At 31.9% G+C, this 21,961-nt stretch overlaps 2 protein-coding genes and 1 long non-coding RNA gene across 3 annotated transcripts; 1 reads left to right on the top strand and 2 right to left on the bottom strand.

Annotated features, from left to right (window-relative positions):
* Window positions 1–305: 305 nt before the first annotated feature.
* On the top strand, window positions 306–3,655 carry LOC131171900 (cuscuta receptor 1-like). Its single transcript, XM_058132109.1, has 6 exons — window positions 306–495; window positions 579–653; window positions 784–930; window positions 1,026–1,169; window positions 1,334–1,483; window positions 1,610–3,655. Exons 1-6 carry the CDS (start codon window positions 312–314, stop codon window positions 3,490–3,492), a joined length of 2,583 nt encoding a protein of 860 aa, XP_057988092.1. The 5' UTR covers window positions 306–311; the 3' UTR covers window positions 3,493–3,655.
* A 1,369-nt stretch (window positions 3,656–5,024) lies between these two features.
* On the bottom strand, window positions 5,025–6,601 carry LOC131171899 (uncharacterized). The gene is made up of 2 exons (XR_009142556.1): window positions 6,394–6,601; window positions 5,025–5,165 (listed from the first exon to the last, which is right to left on the bottom strand). It is a non-coding gene; the product is annotated as an uncharacterized LOC131171899 (long non-coding RNA).
* Window positions 6,602–17,466: 10,865 nt separating this feature from the next.
* LOC110653734 (cuscuta receptor 1) lies at window positions 17,467–21,750 on the bottom strand. The gene is made up of 8 exons (XM_021809496.2): window positions 21,331–21,750; window positions 21,075–21,230; window positions 20,637–20,711; window positions 20,425–20,562; window positions 20,254–20,328; window positions 19,910–20,080; window positions 19,424–19,567; window positions 17,467–19,333 (listed from the first exon to the last, which is right to left on the bottom strand). Exons 1-8 carry the CDS (start codon window positions 21,701–21,703, stop codon window positions 17,514–17,516), a joined length of 2,952 nt encoding a protein of 983 aa, XP_021665188.2. The 5' UTR covers window positions 21,704–21,750; the 3' UTR covers window positions 17,467–17,513.
* Between the last annotated feature and the right edge of the window lie 211 nt (window positions 21,751–21,961).

Genomic DNA, 21,961 nt, shown 5'->3' with positions numbered 1-21,961 from the left:
CTTGATTTAAGCTTCAACAAATTCAACAACAGCATCCTGCCATCTTTAAGTGGTTTTTCATCTTTAAAATCATTAACTCTAGACAACAATAGACTGAAAGGAAAAATTAATATTCAAGGCGAGTTCCACTTCCTCCCATCCTTCTCTAAAGTGAAATCATATTCTTCAAAACATTTATGTATTTCATTTTATCATTGCTTTTGTGTAGAATTGAATAATCTAACAAGCTTGAAGGAGTTGAATTTACAAGGCAATGAAATTGAAGGTTTAAAATCCTCATGGTATGAATTGATCTTCACTGCATTTATTATATGATTTGCTTTCTTAAATATATAAATCAGTATAAAAAATTTCTAGGTTTGAGGAATCTGGAGCTCCTTGATCTGAGTTATAATCGCCTTAACAATAGCATGCTTTCATCTCTCAAGAGACTTTCATCTCTCAAATCTCTGAACCTAGAATATAATTTACTCGAAGGAAAACTTAACGTAGAAGGTTAGTTATGAGATTTGAAATTTTTTTTCCTCAAAGGAAATAAATGATTAGTTATTGTTAGTTTTACTTCTTTGGTTGCCTAGAATTGGGTGCTTTGAGCAACTTAGAGGAGCTACATTTGAGCGGAAATCAGATCATCAAGTTTGAGGCCTTGAGAGGTAGTTCAATTTGTTGTGGATCATCTTGCATATCCTCCAACTTTATTGATTGGTACAAAATAAATTGATTAAATCAAGGGTGAGGGTCTGAAAATTGGTTTATTTCTTTCCTCAATTGGAGATGCTACAGGTCTAAGCAAGCTAAGAAAATTAATTTTGAACAACATGACCACAAACGAAAGAAGCCCTTCACTGCTTCATAGCTTGGGAGCATTTCCGTACCTCAAGACCCTCTATCTACAATACAATAATTTCCATGAAAAAATATTTGCTCAAGGTATGTTAACGATACCAAAAATTCTTATTCTTATGTTGTAATGTATTCTTGTATGTTTTTGTACGGTGTCTTAAAAATTTCTTGTTTCTTCTCAGTAGAGTCAGAGAATTTCACCAACTTGGAAGAGTTGTTCCTAGACTCATCTTCTTTGAATGAAGAGTCCCTTACAAGTCTTGGAGCATTGCCTTCTCTTAAACTTTTGTCGTTGGGTTCATTAAGAGACAACCTACCCCATCAAGGTAAGCTACCACCTCACACTTCCATCATTAATTAACGCTGCAGGTTGTGCTAATTATTTGTATCTTTAAAGATGAACTTGCCATGCCATGTTTCAATAATTTATATCTTGCTTTAATAATGACATGTCCTTTTAAAATTTTCTTTTCATTTATTATTATTGTAGGATTGCCTAGTTTCAAGAAGCTGGAACATTTACACTTGGATTTTTCTACCATTAAAAACAACGTCCTGCATACTATTTCAAAAATGATCTCTCTCAAGACTTTATCATTGGTGTATTGTGGACTCAGTGGCACCATACCAGCAACCCAAGGTAAGGTTTATTAACCCTCTCTTCTCTCTCTCTCTCTCTCTCTCTCTCTCTCTCTCTCTCACACACACACACACATATACTGATCGAGGATTCTACCTAAAGTTCTTACGAATAAATAAATTTCAGGCATATGCGAGTTGAAACATCTCCAAATGCTTGATGTCAGCTCTAATGATCTCAGTGGTACGTTGCCTTGGTGTCTAGCAAATCTTACATCCCTTCAACGATTGTATCTCATTTCTAATCATTTTACGGGAAAAATCTTTCCGGTCGGGGGTTTGACATCCATCCAAGAATTAAAACTTTCGGGCAATCACTTTCAAATACCGATTTCACTTAGTCCATTTTTCAACCATACAAGGCTCAAGCATTTGCAGGGCGAGGATAATGAAGTATATACAGAATTAGAGGTGCATAACTTGATCCCAAAATTCCAATTAGAGACTCTTGTTTTACCTTGTCTTGGCTATGGCGGAGCATTTCCCAAGTTTCTCTACCATCAGCATAACTTACGAGTTGTTGATCTCTCACATATTAAAATGAAGGGGGGCTTTCCATTTTGGTTGTTGGATAATAACACAAACCTAGAAGAGCTTTCTTTAGCCAATAATTCTCTTTCAGGGCCTCTCCAGCTGCCAAGTCATCTTCATATGCGTTTGTCAAACTTAGACATCTCCAATAATGGCTTCCATGGGCACATTCCAATGGCAATTGGAGCATCTTTCCCAATGTTACTAAATTTGAAAATGTCTAGAAATGGTTTTAGCGGTAGCATTCCCTCATCACTTAGTAATATTAGCTTCTTAGAAGTTTTGCAATTGGATGGAAATCGGTTTTCAGGATGTATCCCTGATAACTTATATAAGTGCTCTTATTTGGAGATGTTGGATGTTAGTGATAACCATCTATCTTGTAGGATCCCAGGATCAATGAGTAATGTGTCTTCTCTCAAAGTTTTAGACCTTTCAAGGAACAATATTTTTGGAAGTCTACCATCATACATTAACCCTTCTAGCTTGGTACTTGTTTACTTATCTTATAATAGGCTACAAGGGTCAATAAAAAATGCATTTTATGGTTGCTCTGATTTAATAACATTAGATCTTAGCCATAATTTTTTGACCGGGACCATTCCAGAAATGATTGGTAGTCTTTCTATGTTGGGCTATCTTTTCTTGAGTTATAATAACCTTGAAGGTGAAATTCCAAAGCATTTGTGCAATTTGGACCTATTAAGGTTGATTGATTTATCTCATAATAATTTTTCTGGTCAAATCCTTCCTTGCCTAAGATGTACTGGGGGTTCTGGTGTTATGGATCCAGAAACTGATGATGACCGACAACCTTTAGATTTTACAATAAAATGGAGTACATATTCTTACCAGGGAAAAATTCTCAGTATGTTTTCTGGAATAGATCTTTCGCACAACAAACTGAGTGGAGAAATTCCTCCTGAAATTGGAGCACTTAGCGGGATTCAAGTGTTGAACCTTTCCCACAACAATTTGACAGGACCAATTCCACCAACATTCTCAAACCTAAGTGAAATTGAAAGCTTGGATCTATCTTACAACAACTTGGATGGGAAAATTCCTCCTCAGCTTATACAACTAACTTCTCTAGCTGTCTTTAGTGTAGCAAATAATAACTTATCTGGATCAACACCTAAGAGAGTTGCACAATTTGCAACTTTTGATGAGAGTAGTTATGAGGGAAATCCTTTCCTTTGTGGACTGCCACTTTCAATGAGTTGCAGTGCAGCAATATCACCATCACCATCGCCGAGAGTTTCAACTGTTGATGAAGCGGAGAGTGGCTTCATAGACATGGATGTTTTCTACGTGAGCTTTGTGGTGGCTTACATCATAATATTGTTGACAATAGCTGCAGTTTTGTGGATAAACCCATATTGGCGACAAGCATGGTTTTACTTTATTGAGGTGAGCTTCACCAAATGCCAATATTTTCTGGAAGACAATGTTTATGTGCTTTTCAAGTTCAGGGTGTGACTGCTATATATTGTTTCTGGTGCAATTATGTTGAATCTTTATATATGATTTTGCTTTTTAAGTTGGCGATTAAGTAAATCCTTTTAATGGCCAATCGAAAACAAAAGTCATGTAATATTTAATGTATGAGCTCTTGTTGCAATGAAATGTAGCTTGTCTTTCATCTTTGATTAGATAAGACTCTTTCCCCTTTAGAAACAAGGAAAAATATGCAAAATCTCCAACTATAACTCTAACTCAACATCCACAGTCCTAAAAATGACTATATTATCACTGAACTAAACTTATTGGTATAGATGGTTGGACTTTGATAGCAGAAAAGTGAGATTGATTCTGTTCTGTTATGATAACTAACATGGTATTTGATTTTAGGGTCTTTATAATGAGTGCTACCTCCCACTGTTATAGAATTTTACTTATCATCATTAAAGGTATTGTTATAGAATTTTACTTAACATAAAATAATAAATTTTTATAACTACATAAATTTAAAACACAATTTCATTTCCATATTTTACACTGCAAAAAGAGTTGGAGTTAAGGGGGGGTAGGTCGGAGGAAAAACACCTCCAAAGAAATTAAAAAGAACAAAACCAAGTGCACACCTCCAAGAGGAAGAATATTAGAGGAATCTAATATTCTTCCTCTTGGAGGTATCAGTTGCACCTTCAGTGAAAGACATAAAAAGTGATCATCAACAAGAGAACGAGTACGAATAGCTGAAGCCCAAGCTAGAGCCAACGACGAAAGCCCCTGAAGATAATGATCTTAACAACTTCAACAAAGCATTCCCATTTTTCTGGTCACGGCCATAGCTAGACCCATCATGGGTGAGTTTTTCCCAAATTATTAACAATTTCTAATAGTAATTATATTAACAATTTTAATATTTTAATTTAAGTAATTAAATTTAATATTTAAATTTGTACATATAAAAAAAGTAACTTAGTGCATAAAATATAACTAATATTTCAATTTAAATGTATATATAAATCAAATAATTAAGTATTATAAATTTATTATATAAGAAAAATTAGATTCATATTAGAAAAAGGTTAATAATACTCATAGTTTTACTAAAAATTATATGATTAAGCCCAACATATGAGTAGACTTTTAAGATTAATCTTATATTAAAAATTATGAGACTTCAAACTTCAAACTAAACCCATTTAAGAGTTCTTTTAATTTTGAACACAATAAATAATATTTTTACTTATTCATTAATTGTAAAAAATTTTTAAAAAATAACAAAGTATAGCATAACGCAACAAAAGTTAATTAAAAAAAAGTGACAAAATAAATCAAATAATTCATTTTGAAAGTTGTATTTATACTTTAACTATTTTTTTTATTTGTTAATAGTATTATTTGAGTAATGCTATTTTTTACGAGTAAGTTACACGAAATATAGCACAAAACTGTAAAAATAATGTCTCATAATTAAGCTTTTTTTTTAATTTTTTTTTACAATTAAGTTGCACAAAATATAATACGATTTAATTAGTTTTCTTCTCTATTTAGCAACCAGCCAAACAATCTGTAATAAAATCTTTATTTTCAATATAAACACCTTACATAATTGTCCAGATGATAGCTGACTTCTAAGTCAAAGTCTTCTTCCAATAATAGAAGCTTGTCTTTTTTCTGCAGTGGCACGTACGCAAGCGCAACTACACGAAGCAATAAACCAGTTGATTCTTGATTAATAGGAGTGCGCTATTAAAGATCTTGATTCTTGAACCCATTCTATGAAAAGCCTAATAGAACCCGTTGGTATTGGCTTGCTTCATTCAAGAAGTATGGGTCTAAACCAGTTGTGGATGTTTGTGGTGATGCTTTTATTGTTACAAGGGGTACGGTGGTGTCATGGTTGTTGGGAGGACAAGAGAATTGCTCTACTCAAGCTCAAAGCTTCAATTATCCGAATGAAAGTAAGGATGAGAACGGGTAGAATACCCATGAATTTTAAAGTATTTGAAGCTGAACTCATGTAATATATAAGCTACACAAATTCACCCCAAACCTAAATAAAAATATATATTTTATCATCCGAACCCATCTCGAATTTGATTATTAATACCCGCATACTACCCAAACCCGTTATTTTATTATGCATATGGAGAATAGAAAAAAAAAAATCTAAACGTATAGGATACCCGAACCCGAACATTTTAAATTCAGTATTTAATAAATGACTAAACATGAAAATGAACCTATGCAGATGCAATAAACATTCAAAATAACTCTAATCTTCAGGAAATGAATCTAAATAAACATTCAAATTTCAACTCAATAATCTTATATAAGTTTTTATTTAAATTATATACAAATAATCAAATGAGCACAATAATCAAACAGATTTTCCATGACTTGTAAAAAGGTGGAACTCAATTACTCTGTCAAGCTGAAGTCTAAGGCCAGACCAATCTGAAATTCCCTGTGGTACACAATCTTTGTGAACGTAACTAGAAAATCAGGAATTATCTTGTAAGATGGGTACATGTTGGTTCTCTATTGTCTCCCTCCCTAAACTGAAAGATTCAAAATAAAATATACAAGGACTGCCTACATCTTATTTATGTTCTGAGACTAGACTACACGATTTATTCGATAGTTACAGCATATTTGACAATGGTTAACCAACTCAGTAATCTACAAGCTTGGTGCCAAATATATATAAAATGCCTACTTCCCCAAGTGTTATTTCTATCAATGTAATAGGATTTTATGCAACACTGGACCCATGGTGGTTTTCTTACTGCATCCTCAATTTCCTTGCCATCATAATTTATAGCCACACAAGCAATTTGTCTACACAAATGAGATCTAAGCTGCATTCTTTTGAAATTTGCCTTTTGCTGTTATCCCCTACACTGAAGTGAGAATGAGATAACTCACCTGTGAGAAGCGAGCTAAGCGGTAAGCTTGAGGGTCGTCTGTGTAGAAGCGAGGTTGAGATGAGAGAGAGCTTGAGGGATATATTAGGGCGATGATAGAGGGCTCGTGGGTTGGGCAGCGTAAGATGAGAAGTTGGTGTGCAGTGTGCCAACCAGATTGAAATAGATAAGAGAATGAGAATGGAGGGCGGCGGCTGAAGTAAAAGACTAAAATTGATGAAATGAGAGAACGAGACAAGGGTAAAAGGTTTATTTGTGAGTGGAATGGACTGCGTAGGGTAGATGGTTTTTCAAAACGACGTAGTTTTAAGGTAAAATAGATTAAAAAAAAAGCTATTTTTATAATAGAAAACTTTCTAAATCATAATATAAAACCTTAGTAATATTAATCATGCTTAAGGGCTTTATGGTTATAATATAAAAAATTTTCAAATTATTTTTTATATTAATATGGTTTAATTTATTTTAATTATTAAATTCTAAATTATTTTTAATTAATAAAAGTTATTAACAAATACTATATCATAATTTAACATATCATTCATCTATTTGTAAGATAGTCATTAGATAGAAAGGGTTTAGATAGTTGTGAGAGTTTTAAATGTAGCATATAAAGAGAATAATAATAATATATGGAATGAAATAGATATATTATGATAAGAGAGGTAGAAACATATAAAAAGTAATGATACATTAAGAGAAAAAGATGGATAATACACACACACACACATTAATAATACATGCAATGAAATAGATATATAACAATAAGAGTAGAGTGGAGAGGAGAGAGGGAGGATACATATAGAAAGTAATTATATATTAAAATAAAGAGATTGATAGTGTTACTAATATAAGAGAGAGAGAGAGAGAGAGAGAGAGAGAGAGAGAGAGAGAGAGAGAGAGAGAGAGAGAGAGAGAGAGGTTGATAAATGGAGAGAGTAACAATAAATGGATAAACGAAGACAGAGTATTGAGTACATGATAATAAACATATTGATAGTAATAAGAGAAAGAGATAATGAGAGATTTAATAAAATGTGACAATTTTTTGAGAACTTTTAAAAATTTTATTCATTCACTTTAATTTATCAATTTTCAAATTATATGTAAAAATATCATTAATATGTAAAAATATATAAAATTTGATGTTATATATATATGTGTGTGTGTGTGTGTGTGTGTGTGTGTGTGTATAATATAATATAAATTTTATATAAAAAATATGTAGGCTATATAAACATAACAAATGTGAGATATAGCCTAGTGGTATATTATGTTCCTTGGACTTTTGGATGTCTAACGTTCAAGCCCCACTAAAGGTACTCACAATATTTTTCTCTTTCATGGGTAGTTAAATCGGGTACCTACGGGTACTTTAAACTTATTATCCGAATAGTTAAGCGGGTTTGGGTAGAGAGTACCCAAGATGCAAACCCAAACCGGTGACGGATAATATTTTCTAAACTCGAACCTGCCCAAATCCGAATAAAATTACCTAAATCCATCCTATTAGGGTTTGGGCAGGTTAGGTACCCACAAAACCCACCCACCTGCCACCTCTAAATAGAAGTACCATGTCTTCTTGGGACCAAAATGCCAACTGTTGTTATTGGCTAGATGTTAAGTGCAGCCCCATTACAGGGCGAGTAACATCACTTTATCTTTGTAGAGATGTGAGATTGGGAGATTGGTATCTCAATACCTCTTTCTTTCTTCCCTTCAAAGAATTGAATTATCTTTCCTTGGTGTATAATAACATTCTGGTTTGTGTTAAGAATGAAGGTTCATCTCTTACATGGTTTTTGTTATCTTGTAAATTTTAGTTAATTTTGTAATTTATCTGTTTTGACCGAAGCTAGTAACTCTTTTCTAGGTTTTGAAAGATTATGGAGCCTTGGCAATTTAGAGTTTCTTGATTTAAGTTATTAAAATTTAGTACCAAATAAGATTGTAATCTTTTATAAAATTTTTAGTTTTTAAGAACGTGTGGATTGCATCATATTTTTTGTACTCATTACTCTTATGTACATTTTTTTATGCCAATTTAATTATGCATTTTTTTTTTTGAAAAATAGATAAAATTTCACTAGCATATCGTATGAGCAGGAAGCAAAAATTGTACACATAATTGGCGTAAATGAAGATATAAATTAAGACAAGTATTCAAATTAACATAACATTTAAAACATGTCATTTAATAAAACAAAATAAAAGTAGCAACATAATTAATATATAAATGAAGATAAGTATTAAAATAAGTCATGTGCCATAATCAAATCTCCTTATATGTCTCCTCGGTCGAAGAACTAAATGTTGTCCCCCTTCTTCTTAATCTTCTGGACCACCTTGTGCATCTTGGAGTTGGTAAGGTTGTTCTTGTTGTCGTCCTAATGATTCCCCCCTGCAGTATAATACATAGCACTTTGTTTATAGTGTCCAAATAGACCCGCACCAGATGGAATATGGCCTAAGACACCAGACTAATATGGTGAAAGTATTAATCTGAACCATATCCACCAAATTGACTCGAAGCATAATGTGACAGCCCAATGTTAGATGGTCTGCCAAAAGGAGTAAAAAAGCTGCCAAATGGTGTTTGCAACTGCTGACTATCACTGAAGTTGAACGTGCTTCTGTTTTGCATTTGATATTGAAATGGCATCCATATTGTTGATGTGCCCATGGACATAGACCTTACGGTTGAACCATGTTAAATTCTGTGTTATTCTTCTTCTCTTTTCTATCCTGTGTGATTGTGTGATTTGTGTGTGTGCTTTACATTTGCGTGCCTGTCATAACAATTAGATATGGGATTTATCTATTTTCTTTGACCCACATGATTAATGTTCTTTTTTTACACAACGAAAAGAAGTGATTAATTAATATTAGTTTTACTTTCTTGATTGCCTAGCATTAAGCAACTTAGAGGAGCTATATTTATAGCAGAAATCATATTATCAAGTTTGAGGCCTTGGGAGGTACCAGTTCAATTTGACGAGGTATATGCAATTTGTTGTGGATCTCTATCTTGCATAGTCTACAGTTTTATTATATTGATTAGTAAGCAATAAATTGATTAAATCAAGGGTGAAGGTCTACAAATTGGTTTATTTCTTTCCTCAATTACAGATGCTATAGGTCCAAGCAAGCTAAGCAAATTAATTCTGAACAACATCACCACAAATGGAAGAAGCCCTTCACTGCTTCATAACTTAGGAGCATTTCCGTACCTCAAGACCCTCTATCTATGATTCAATAATATTAAGGAAAAAAATTTGTTCAGGGTATGTTATAGCAAAGATGCCCAAAATTCTTATTCTTAAGTTGTCTTAGAAATTTGTTGTTTCTTCTTAATAGAGTCAGAGAATTTTCCAGCTTGGAAGAGTTGTTCCTAGATTTATCTTCTTTAAATGATGAGTCCTTTCAAAGTCTTGGAGCATAGCCTTCTCTTAAACTTTTGTCATTGTATTCATTAAAAGACACCCTACCCCCTCAAGATAAACTACCACCTCTCACTTCCATCATTAATTAACGTTGTAGGTTGTGATAATTATTTATATCTTTAAATATGACCTCGCCATGCCACATTTCTATAATTTATATCTGGGTAATGCTTATGTCTTTTTAAACTTTTCTTTTCAATTATTATTATTGCAGGATTGCCTAATTTCAAGAAGTTGGAACATTTATGCATGGATTTTCTACTACTAAAAACAATATCTTGCATATTATTTCAAGAATGGTCTTTCTGAAGACTTTATCATCGATGTATTGTGGACTTAGTGGCACCATACGAACAACCCAAGGTAAGGTCTATCAATCCTCTCTCTCTCTCTCTCTCTCTCTCTCTCTCTCTCATATAGATCGAGGATTCTAGCTAAAGTTTTTGTGAATAAAGAAATTTTAGGCATATGCGAGTTGAGAAATCTCCAAATGGTTGATGTTAGATATAATGATCTCAATGATATATTGCCTTGGTGTCTAGTGTTAGTAGTATGACCTAAAGCATATCATTTAGTATGTATCTTGTACATATTTTATTAATAAAAGACATTTTCATTTTTCCATTTACATAATATATTTTTGTGTAATAGAAAAGGTCCATTGATATTTTGCTAGAAATTCTATTCTTAAGTTGTTAAGAATATGAGTGATAGTATTTCTAGCACAAAGTATCATAAATTGGTTCACAATCGAGGATACTTCACAACAGAACATGACTTATCTAAAAAGATTGTATTCATATTTGTTCCTAATGTATTTATATGAGATGTAAATAAGATGGAATGGTGAGTCTCATGCCATATAACAAACATGATAGGCACTTATGCATGATAAGTAGGCCGAACCAGTGACATTTATGACAAGCACATGGAGTTTACTCTTGTCAATGCATTGTCATAAATCATATCAGTGCATATGATCTTTAGACTTGAGATAGCACAGTTATCTTGTATATAGGTGGTTTGAGTTTGATACTGCTTTCATACTTGTACTGTGTATGGGAATATGGGCATGTGTTGACTCCTACTAGTTATATATGGAGGTAGGTGTTGATCAAGATGGAATCTGTTACCCTAAGTAAATAGGGATAAAATCCTATGTTCATTTAATTGTTCTTGATGTTTCAAGTTCCTGGCAAGGACAGATAGATTTAATCAGAAAAGAGTTTCTGATGAGAAAATCTTTTTAATCAAGAACTGGAATTAAAAGAGAACATAATATTCATAGCAAATGGGGTTTAACATAAACCATGACTCCAGCTCGATTTGGGATTTTGTAACAGAGAGATTCTAGTGCATGGTAATATATGATTATAGGTTCATTTAAGGTAAACCTTATTACTGATTGGGTGGCTATGGCATGCTATGCTAGGTGTTAACCATAGTCTATGAGCTACATAAAATGATTTAGAGAAATCATTTATGGTAAGAAAGAGTTCTGATGATATTAAGAGTTGATATCATATCTCATTGCCAATTAGTGATGAGCCTAGTGAGTCACATACATACACAAGTAATCACCAGTTAAATATGATTTAATTAATTAATTAAAGAGTTTAATTGATTAATTAAATAGGTTTGGTTTGCAATTAGATTGCAAAGTCCCTAGCATGGCTTGAAACCAAATCTAGGTTATTGGATGTATAATATAAGTTAAATTTATATTTAAAGTGTTTAAATATGAATTTAGTTATGAGAAATTAATTAATAGAGATTAATTAATTAATTTATATTTGATATAAATTGATTAGAAGAAGAGAAATAATTATTTTGGATTGAGAACTCAAAATTAAGGCATAAGGGTATTTTGATCATTTCACAGGGTGACATGTGGCACCATGAGATGGTGACACATGGCACTACACATAAGCTTGCCATTTTGTCTTTTAATCATGTAAGATGATCAAAGTCAAGATTAAATCTAGGTTTGACGCTTGGCACAATGTGATTGGGTCAATTAAACTAAGAGCCAATCATAAGGTGACATGTGGCAAGGGTTTTAAGTGGTGACCCAACTATATAAGGGAAAGGATGAAAAGAAAATAATGATAAACTACTATTCTTTCATATGTGCCGCCACCCTTGGAGTGCTCTTCCTCTCTTCTTCTTCATCTCTCATCAATTCAAAGAGAATTGCCAACATTCTCTTGAATTAAAAATACTAGAAATCGTTTCTAGCATCCTGTATACATCTATAACATCTCTAAAGGCAAAACCTGAATTTCTAATTGATTAGAAAGGCTTGAGAAGCTGTTTAAGGGGCTGCCATTGGTGATCTTGGTGTGAACAAGCTAGAGGGACAACATCTGGTGTCCTAGGCGCATTCCAAAGGTGCCAAATACAACTGCAGTGCATCAAAAGGTTAGTGCACTTGTTCTTGATCTAATCTAGGGTTCTAATGAATTAATATGTTAATTCTAAAATCTTAAATGGCAAATATAGATCCAAAATCATATTAAAAGTGTTTTAATATGCTGTTTAACATTGAAATCAAATAGATAAATAATGAATCTTGCATGATGCATGAGACCCTAGAAGAAAAATTTTGAATTCAATGATCTAAATTTATGTTTTTCATGCTTCCGCTCCTTCATCTAGCAAATCTTACATCACTTCAATGATTATATCTCTCTTCCAATCCTTTTACTGGAAAAATCTACCCCCTCGGGGGTTTGACATTCATCCAAAAATTAGAACTTTCAGACAATCACTTTCAAATATCAATTTCACTTAGTCCTATTTCAACCATACAAGGCTCAAGCATTTGCAGGCTGCGGATAATGAAGGGTATGCAGAAATAGAGGTGCATAACTTGATCCCAAAATTCCAATTAGAGACTGTTTTGCCTGGTCTTGGATGTGGTAAAGCATTTCCCAAGTTCCTTTACTATCAGCATAACTCACAATTAGTTGATATCTCACATGATAAAATGCATGGGGGCTTTCCATTTTGGTTGTTGGATAATAACACAAATCCTAATGGGATTTAGAGAGAGCTCTTTTCCTAATTTGAGTGGGAGAAATATTCCTCAATAGGATGGAGGAATATTTCCTATAATGAGTAGAACTCTTATTTTAGTGTTATTCCTAAATTGAGTGAGACTCCTAATCAGATAAGGATTGAGGGAATTAACACTATAAATAGGAGAATGATGGAAAAGGTTATTTGGCTTTTGCCCATTGAAGAGAGTGGCTTTTGCCCATTGAAGAGAGTGGCTTTCAGCTCATGGAGTGAGTCTGTCGCCCATTGTAGAGAAAGTTTTGCCAATTGCTGCGGATTTGGCTCTACCCATTGATGAGGGGCTTTTGCCCATTGCAATGAAGAGAGGCTTCAGCCTAAGGTGGAGAAAGGACATAGAATTCAAGAGGAAGAGATTCTTGTCCATTGATGAGAGAGCTCTTGCCTATATAGTTAAAGGCACCATTTGTGGTGTAATATTATAATAGTAAATATATTGGGTTATGTCTAGAGGAGACTGAGAGAGACTAACTAATATATTTACTATTAGCAGTTATGTAGTATGGGTTCTCTTGGGTGTAATTGGGTTGATGGTTAGTATAGTTATGAGCTTGTAATGATGATTTATTACTATTGATAGTAGAAGATAGCATGCCTGTGGATGTAGCCCTATGTTGAGGAGTGTGAACCACGTAAATATTGGTGTTTTGTGTGTTTATTTTATTTCTTTGCAATTTACATACTTCCGCGATGCACAACATTTACATTATAGATGATTATATATATATATACTGGGGAAAAATGGTGAACGTATTAGGGATTTGATAATTGTTGAGTATATCGAATTTTAAATTGAACTATGTGATTTTTTTTTTTTCTCAAGCTTTGTTAAGGAATAGAAAGAATGAAGTGTGGTAATTAATGTATTGCTGAATTGTGATTTATATGAGAGGAATTTGAAGGAAATTATGGGATTGAGTGGTGTGTTGAACATAATATTAAGAATTTTAATTTTAGACTTAACTTTTATGGAATTGAGAGTTTGGAAGTGTTATTGATGAGTGCTCCTTACAATTGGGTGAATGTCTAGTTCATGGCGAAATGCTGTTGAATTGTCATTAGAATTTAATATGGAAAGTAAAGCTTGTGGCTGATTTTGATTATTGAATTATTATACTTTTAGGAGGAGTTTTTTTTATTATGGTTTAAATGCATGGAAAAGAGACATCTACTAATTGGCATCTTGTAGTACAGATGACTGGATAAATATATAATACTAGTATTAATTTACATTATATATGTTATTTTGTCATTATGCAGTTGGAACAAAGAATTGTAGCTATGTGCTTATTAATTAAAAAAAATAAGATTTATAATTACAGACGAATAAATAGTCAAATATACTCAATATATGCACCGAATGATAGCACATTGATAAATGATTTATTTTTAGCTCAACTTATATTTATATTGTCTTGAGGACAGCGCTTGACATACACATAGTTTTTTGGAGCGTATATCATGTGATCATTCTTTGGAGTAGTTCTGCACATGTGTATGACTAGCAATTTATTGCTCTTTTGTTATCAGTGTCATTATGGTGCTCAATATGCTAGTATTGCTCTTAGGTTACCAGGGTTTTTATTTTATGGGTCTAAGATGCAGGCACTATCTATGAAAAAACGTATTTTAAATGTATGAGAATGTTACAAATTTTATGATATTTTAACACGTTTTAATGTAGTAATATTTTTACATAATGAATTTCATTTTAGCTCGATTATGTGATTTGAAATAATTTATATTTCTTCAATTGACTTATTCCAGCATAGCATATTGGTGCTATTAAATACCAAACCCTCATCTGTTCTCCTTTATTTTTGTTTATTCACTAAATTGTACTCACTCTTTTCAATTCACTAGTTTTGCAAGTAATATGAAGTTCTATGCCGTTGTTGATTATTAAGTATCAGTTTGATGGGTTTAGAGCTCTAATTAGCTAGACTCCACCGTCCTATAATACACGAGAGGTAAGTTTTCAGTAGAGAGATGAGGTTTTGCACTATTATTGAGTGAAATCTTGTCCAAGTACAAATCTTCTAAATTCTCAAATTTGGGCTTACCTTTTGCTTGAATCGGTGATATAAACAAATTATATCCAAGATTTAGAGATTTGAGAGGGGAAAATCCCTTCAAATATGGCAATATGCTTTCATTCAAAAAATTGTAGCTCAAGTCAAGAACCTCCAAATTGCTCAACCTTGTTAATAATCTCTCAAAACCTGCAGTTAAAGAAAGTTCTAAACGCAAGTAGTAGGCAAATAAATTTAACGATTCAAGGCAAAGCCCTTACCTTCATTCTGAACACAACCCAGTATTGAGTTCCCCTTCAAGTAGAGACTTGTCATTTCTTCAAAGGGAAGAAACAGAAAGGCATTAAGATACCATTTCCCAGAAATCCAATAGGCCCTTGTATCATTTAAAGAAAGTTGGGTTACTCTCCCTGTGGTGCTGCCGCACTCGACCCTTTCGCATTGACAACAGTCTGAGTCCTCCTTTCCATTTATCCAGTTTTAAAATCCTACCAATCAATCATAATTATATGGAATCATATTTATTGTATTATTTTGACTAATTTCAATTTTAATATTTTTATTAAAAATTAAAGTGGAGTTATACTAAAATCATTCCTAACTCATATTAAACCGAAATTAAATCGAAAACTGATTTAAATAATCCAACAGAGTTTCTCTACTACATAAAAAAGTTATTTTTTTTTACCCATTAAAGTTTAAATGACATTTTAAAATTTAATTTTAAATATATTAAATTAATATGAAAAATTATTCTTCTACATTATTTGGATAAAAAAATTAAAATGTAAAATTTAAATTTGATAAAATTATAGATTTTCTTCTTTAATTACAATCATGAATTTATATTAAGCTCATAAATGTAGAGAATATCTTATTTGAGTATTGATTTGAAATGAATTATAAAATAGTATTATTTAAAACTTATTCTAAAAAATCTTAATAAATAAAATGTTGTTAATTGAAATTTATTTATTAGCAATTTATATTTTTTATTTCAAAATATGATGTTCAAACAAAGTATAATTATTTTAAAAAAATTTAATATTAATACATATAAATTTATTACAAAATATAATTTTGAATTCACATATTTGAATTTAAAATTTGAATTTTCAATATTGAATTTAAATATCATAAATTTAAGAATATCTTATTTGGTTAACGGAAAGAATTTTAGATTTGGATTTTTTTTTAGAAAAGATTTGGATTTAAAATAAAGGTGTGTATCCAACCAAAATTTTTTTTGTTGAACTGAATTTAAATTTCAAATAATGTAGTTAATGTTATTTCAAATCCTCACTTTTTTCGGTCTTTACTAGTTTTCGAAGTACGTGCAATGCACGTGCATCAAATAAAAAAAATGAAATTTAATATTAGATCACATATGTGATTTGTTATTTTTCTATACCATATATGTGCTCTATTTAATTATATAAAAATAAATAATTAATTATATTAAATTATATAATATATCTGAAAAGTATGAAAAAAAATTGTATAAAATTGATTTTAGTTTTAATTTGTTTTATTTGATAAGGTTTGGTACGGTTTGATATAATATAATTTTAGGTTTAATTATTAATAAAAAAAATCATAATTTTATCAAAACAATAAAATAAATTTAATATGGTGCATTACAACTCTTATAATATCAATTTTTTGAATTTAATTCTTATCGATTTTATTTTTGATTTAGCTTAAAATAATAAACTACTCGTTTTGCCGATTATTTTTTATTTTATTTTAATTATATAATTTAATATTTACTTTCATATTTTATATTTTTAAAATCACACTAAAATTTTCTTAATATTAAAATTTTCAATTAATTATGTTAAGTGCAAATTAAATTTTATTAAAATTTTGAATAATTATATCATTAGACTGCTTCTAGATGATAAGTGACATAAATAGAAATGAGCATTTTCATGGATAAATGTATCTTTATTATTAATATTTTTTTATTTTTTTAACCTAACACCAATAATTCTTAAAATAAAATTATTAAGGTAACATTATCTAATTTTAATAATTAAATTTATAATTAAAAATAATAAGATAAAATGATGCTTTAAACTCAATTAGGTCTTATTTAATAAAACCAATCTTAGTTTTAAAATGAAATTTTAAATATTTTATATTTTTAAATGAAATTTATTTTTTAATTATGTCAAGTGTTAATTAATAGTAAAAACACTTGTCAAAATTTTATTTTGAATATTTAACTTTCAGATATATATTATAATTAAAAAAATATAAGCTAAAAAAGAAATTTTAAACTCAATTAAGTATTATTTAAAATTATAAGGATATTTTAGTTCATTCAAAAGTTCGTCCCTCTTTCATTCATATATATTATTAAAATTTAAATTCATTTATTTTTTTGGACTTTCAAACATGGTATTTAAACAAAATATAAATCCATGGATTCAAATTCATGAATGCAAGTGCAAAAAAAAAGTACATAAATAAAATATTTTAAAAATTCTCAAATGGTTATTAAAAGGAATTTATTCAAGGGTTTAATTGTCAACTTAAAAAGCAAAAGCATAAATAATTAAGAGCTACGGTACTCGGAATTTGAAGAGTACATAAAAATTGTCTTCCAGAAAATATTGGCAATTGATGATTTTCACCTCAATGAAGGTAAACCATGCTCGTCGCCAATATGGGTTTATGTAAAATACTGCAACAATTGCCAGCAATACCATGATGTAAGTCACCAGAAAGCTCACATAGAAAACACCTTTGTCTATGAAGCCACTCTCCTCTCTAACATCAGTTGATATTGTCGTCGCATCGCAACTCTTAGGTAGTGGTGGTCCACAAAGCAAAGGATTTCCTTCGTAACTACTCTCATCAAAAGTCAAAAAATTTGCAGGTGTTGGTCCAGATAAATTGTTATGAGCTACACTGAAGGCAAATAAATAAAGTTGAGTAAGCTCCGGAGGAATTTTCCCATCCAAGTGATTGTAGGAAAGATCCAAGCTTCGAATTTCACTCAGTTTTGAGAATGTTGATGGAATAGGTCCTGTCAAACTGTTGTGGGAAAGGTTCAACACTTTAATAGTACTGTCTCCAATTTCAGGAGGAATTTCTCCACTCAATTTATTGTGGGAAAGATCCACTCTAGAAAGCGAGAGGAGGAAAGAATATGTTATCCATTTCATTTGCTCACTCTCAATTCGTGGATCTATCACACCAGAACCCTCATTAACTCTTAGGCAAGGAACGATAGGACCAGAGAGATTATTATGAGATAAATCAATTAAGTTTAAGAAACCCAAATTGCACAACTGATTTGGAATTTCACCTTCAAGGCTGTTATAACTCAACGAAAGATAGCTCAAAAATGAAAGCCTACCAATCCATTCTGGAATGGTCCCAGTCAAAGAATTATGGCTAAGATCCAATGTGATCAACTTAGAGCAACCATAAAATGAATTTCTAATTGATCCTTGTAGCCTGTTTTCAGATAAGTAAACAAACACTAACTCTGAAGGGTTGAAGTTTGGTGGAAAACTTCCAAAGATATTGTTTTTGGAAAGGTCTAAAACCTCAAGAGAAGACATATTTCCCATGGACCCTGGGATCCTAGAAGAGAGATGGTTATCACTAACATCCAACGTCCCCAAATACGAGCACTTATATAAGTTATTCGGGATACTTCCTGTGAGCTGATTTCCATCCAGTTGTAAAATTTTCAAGAAGCTAGCATTGCCAAGTGAAGAGGGAATGTTGCCAGTGAAACCATTTCTAGACATTTTCAAAACTTGTAACATTGGGAAAGATATTCCCATTCCCATCGGAACATGCCCATGGAAGCTATTATTAGAGATATCTAAGTTTGACAAACCCATATGAGAATGAATAGGCAGCTGAAGAGGCCCTGAAAGAGAATTATTGGCTAAATAAAGCATTTCTAGGTTTGTGTTGTTCTCTAACAACCAAAATGGAAAGCCCCCCTTCATTGTAATATATGAGATATCAACAACTTGTAAGTTTTTTTGATAGTAGAGGAATTTGGGAAATGCTCCACCATATCCAAGGCCAGACAAAACAAGAGTCTCTAACTGGAATTTTGGGATCAAATTATGCACCTCTATATCTGCATATACTTCATTGCCCTCAGCATGAAATTGCAAAAGTCTTGTATGGTTGAAAACTGGACCAAGTGAAATTGGGATTTCAAAGTGATTGTGTGACAGTTCTAATTCTTGAATGGATCTCAAACCCTCAAGGGGGGAGATATTTCCAGTAAAAAGATTGGAAGAGAGGTTTAACTGTTGAAGGGAAGTCAAATTTGCTAAACACCAAGGCAATGACCCATTGAGATCGTTATAACCAATATCTAGAACTTGAAGATGTTCCAACTTGCATATGCCTGAAATTTATTAATTCATAAAAACTTTAGCTAGAATACTTGATGTGTGTGTGAGAATGATAGAGAGAAGAGAGGGTTGATCAACCTTACCTTGAAACAAAGTGCCTCTGAGTCCACTACCATACAATGATAAAGTCTTAAGAGAGGTCATATTTGATATAATTTGCAGGAAATTGTTGCTGGCAGTAGAATAATTCATGTACAAGTGTTCCAGCTTCTTGAAATTGGGCAAGCCTACAATAATAATAGTAAAAACAATAATAATATATACACTGTTAAAAACAAAACAACAGTAGTGATGCAAAGCTCGAACTCTTTTTTTTTTTTCTTTTTTTAGGTGGAGGGGGCGTGTTAATTTGTTATTTAGTCCCTTCATCCTCATACTCCAATAAAAGTTTTAATTTGTAATCATTCATTGACTAGTTCGTTTTTTTAAGGGAAAGTTTCATTCGTTTTTTCTTAATAGTTTTTATTGCTTTGGCTGTAAACAGTGACACAAACAAATGTTTAAGACACTATATATTCAACATACATACATCAGGAACAAGAATTTTGGGCATTATTGCTGCAACTTACCTTGAGCAGATATTATTGATTTCAAACAATTGTTTTGTAGAGATAGGGTCTTGAGGTATGGAAATGCTCCCAGTGAATGTAGCAATGAAGTGTTTCGCAGTGAACTGTTTCCTCCATAACTGAAGATGCTATCCAGAATTAATTTGCTTAACTTGCTTAGACCTCTAGCATCTGCAATTGAGAAAGAAGGGAAACATCCTATTGCAATTTATATTCTGGTATACCTCTCAGAGCCTCAACTTTAGGCTATGCAATTTAGAGTGCACAACAAATTCCAGGCCTATATTATGAAGCTGAAATGTTCTGTTCTATAGACTTATCAAATTTAACTTGTATTATGGTACCTCTCAGAGCCTCAAAATGGATGATTTTATTTCCGCTCAGATCTAGCTCCTCCAAGTTGCTCAAACCATCAAATTCTAGGCAACAAAGAAAGCTGAACTATTTAGATCAATACAGACTAACCTTTTATCATCTGGGTCCAAAAGAACGAATAGATAAAAACCATATCTAACCTTTCATGCTAAGTGTTCCGGTGAGTGAATTATATCCCATATTCAGAGATTTGAGAGATGAAAGCCCCTTGAGATGTGAGAGCTTGCTGTTGTCAAGGTGATTGTCACTTAGATCAAGGAGCTCCAGATTCCTCAAACCTATAAATTTTTATACTGATTTATATATTTGAGAAAGAAAATCATATAATAATGCAGTGAAGATCAATTCTTACCATTAGAGGATTTAAAACCTTCAATTTCATTGCCTTGCAAATTCAGCTCCTTCAAGCTTGTTAGATTATTCAATTCTGCACAAATACAATACACTATGAAATACATGTAAATCATATGCAAAAAATAATAATATAATTGAAATGAATTCTTACACAATTACACTACTTTTTGGCTCAATTTCTATTTCTTTTAAAATAATTTTTTCAAATCTTTCCAAACATGGGAATTCATAGAAAAAAATTTTTTTGTAAATATATAATTTATATATATATAAACATTCCATTAAATTTTCACAATTTCTATTTTTAAATATAAGAATCTATATAAAAAAATTAATTGAATTGAATTCTTGTAAAAATTTAGTGTCCAAATTTGGGGAAACAGATTGTATTGATATGATTTCACTTCAGAGAAGGAAGGAAGAAATTGAAACTCACCTTGAATATTAATTATTCCTTTCAGCCTATTGTCGACTAGAATTAATGATTTTAAAGGTGAAAGACCACTTAGAGATGGCAGGATGCTATTGTTGAATCTGTTGAAACTTAAATCAAGAAACTCCAAATTGCCGAGACTCCATAATCTTTCAAAACCTGGAAAAGAGTTCCAGCCAGTAGCTTTGTTAAGAACACAGATAAATTCGAAATGAACTGAAATTTACTAGATAACTAAAGCTATGAGCAAGAGATGAACCTTCATTCTCAACGCAACCCGCAATGTTAATATCGTTTAAGGAAAGACGTTTCAATTCTTTGAAGGGAAGAAACAAAGAGGTGTTGAGATGCCAATCTGCCATAGTCGGATCTGTCCAGGGATAACGTGACGAATTTATCCCCAAATAAAGCGATGATACTCGCCCTGTAATGGGGCTGCACTCGACATACTCCCAATTACAACAGTTGGGAATTCCCCCCCAAGAAGACATGGACCCGCGATTAGAATTACTGAAGTAAGCTTTGAGCTTCAACAGAGCAATTCTCTCGTCATCCCAACAGCCATCACACCACCATTTCCCATGTAACAATAAAACCATCATCAAAGACATCCACAACTGGTTTAGACCCATGTTAATAATATAATGCAACCAGTTCTTGAATGAAGCAAGCCAATGGGTTCAATTAGGCCTTTTATAGATTATAGATACTTGTAACGCGACGAAGACTTTGACTTAGAAGACTTTGACTTAATATGAGACTCAGTTCTATTTTCCTTGTTGCATTTATCATTGAGAAAGACCAGCCTGGGAGAGAGACTTTGACTTGGAAACCGGCTAAGCTAACAACTACATAAGACTAAGTTAATATTAGTATATAATTGATTAGAT

This window comes from Hevea brasiliensis, chromosome 13 (genome assembly GCF_030052815.1).
Source record: "Hevea brasiliensis isolate MT/VB/25A 57/8 chromosome 13, ASM3005281v1, whole genome shotgun sequence".
NCBI lineage: Eukaryota > Viridiplantae > Streptophyta > Magnoliopsida > Malpighiales > Euphorbiaceae > Hevea > Hevea brasiliensis.
The sequence above is the reverse complement of the archived record's forward strand: the minus strand, read 5'-3'. Positions and strand labels throughout refer to the sequence as shown.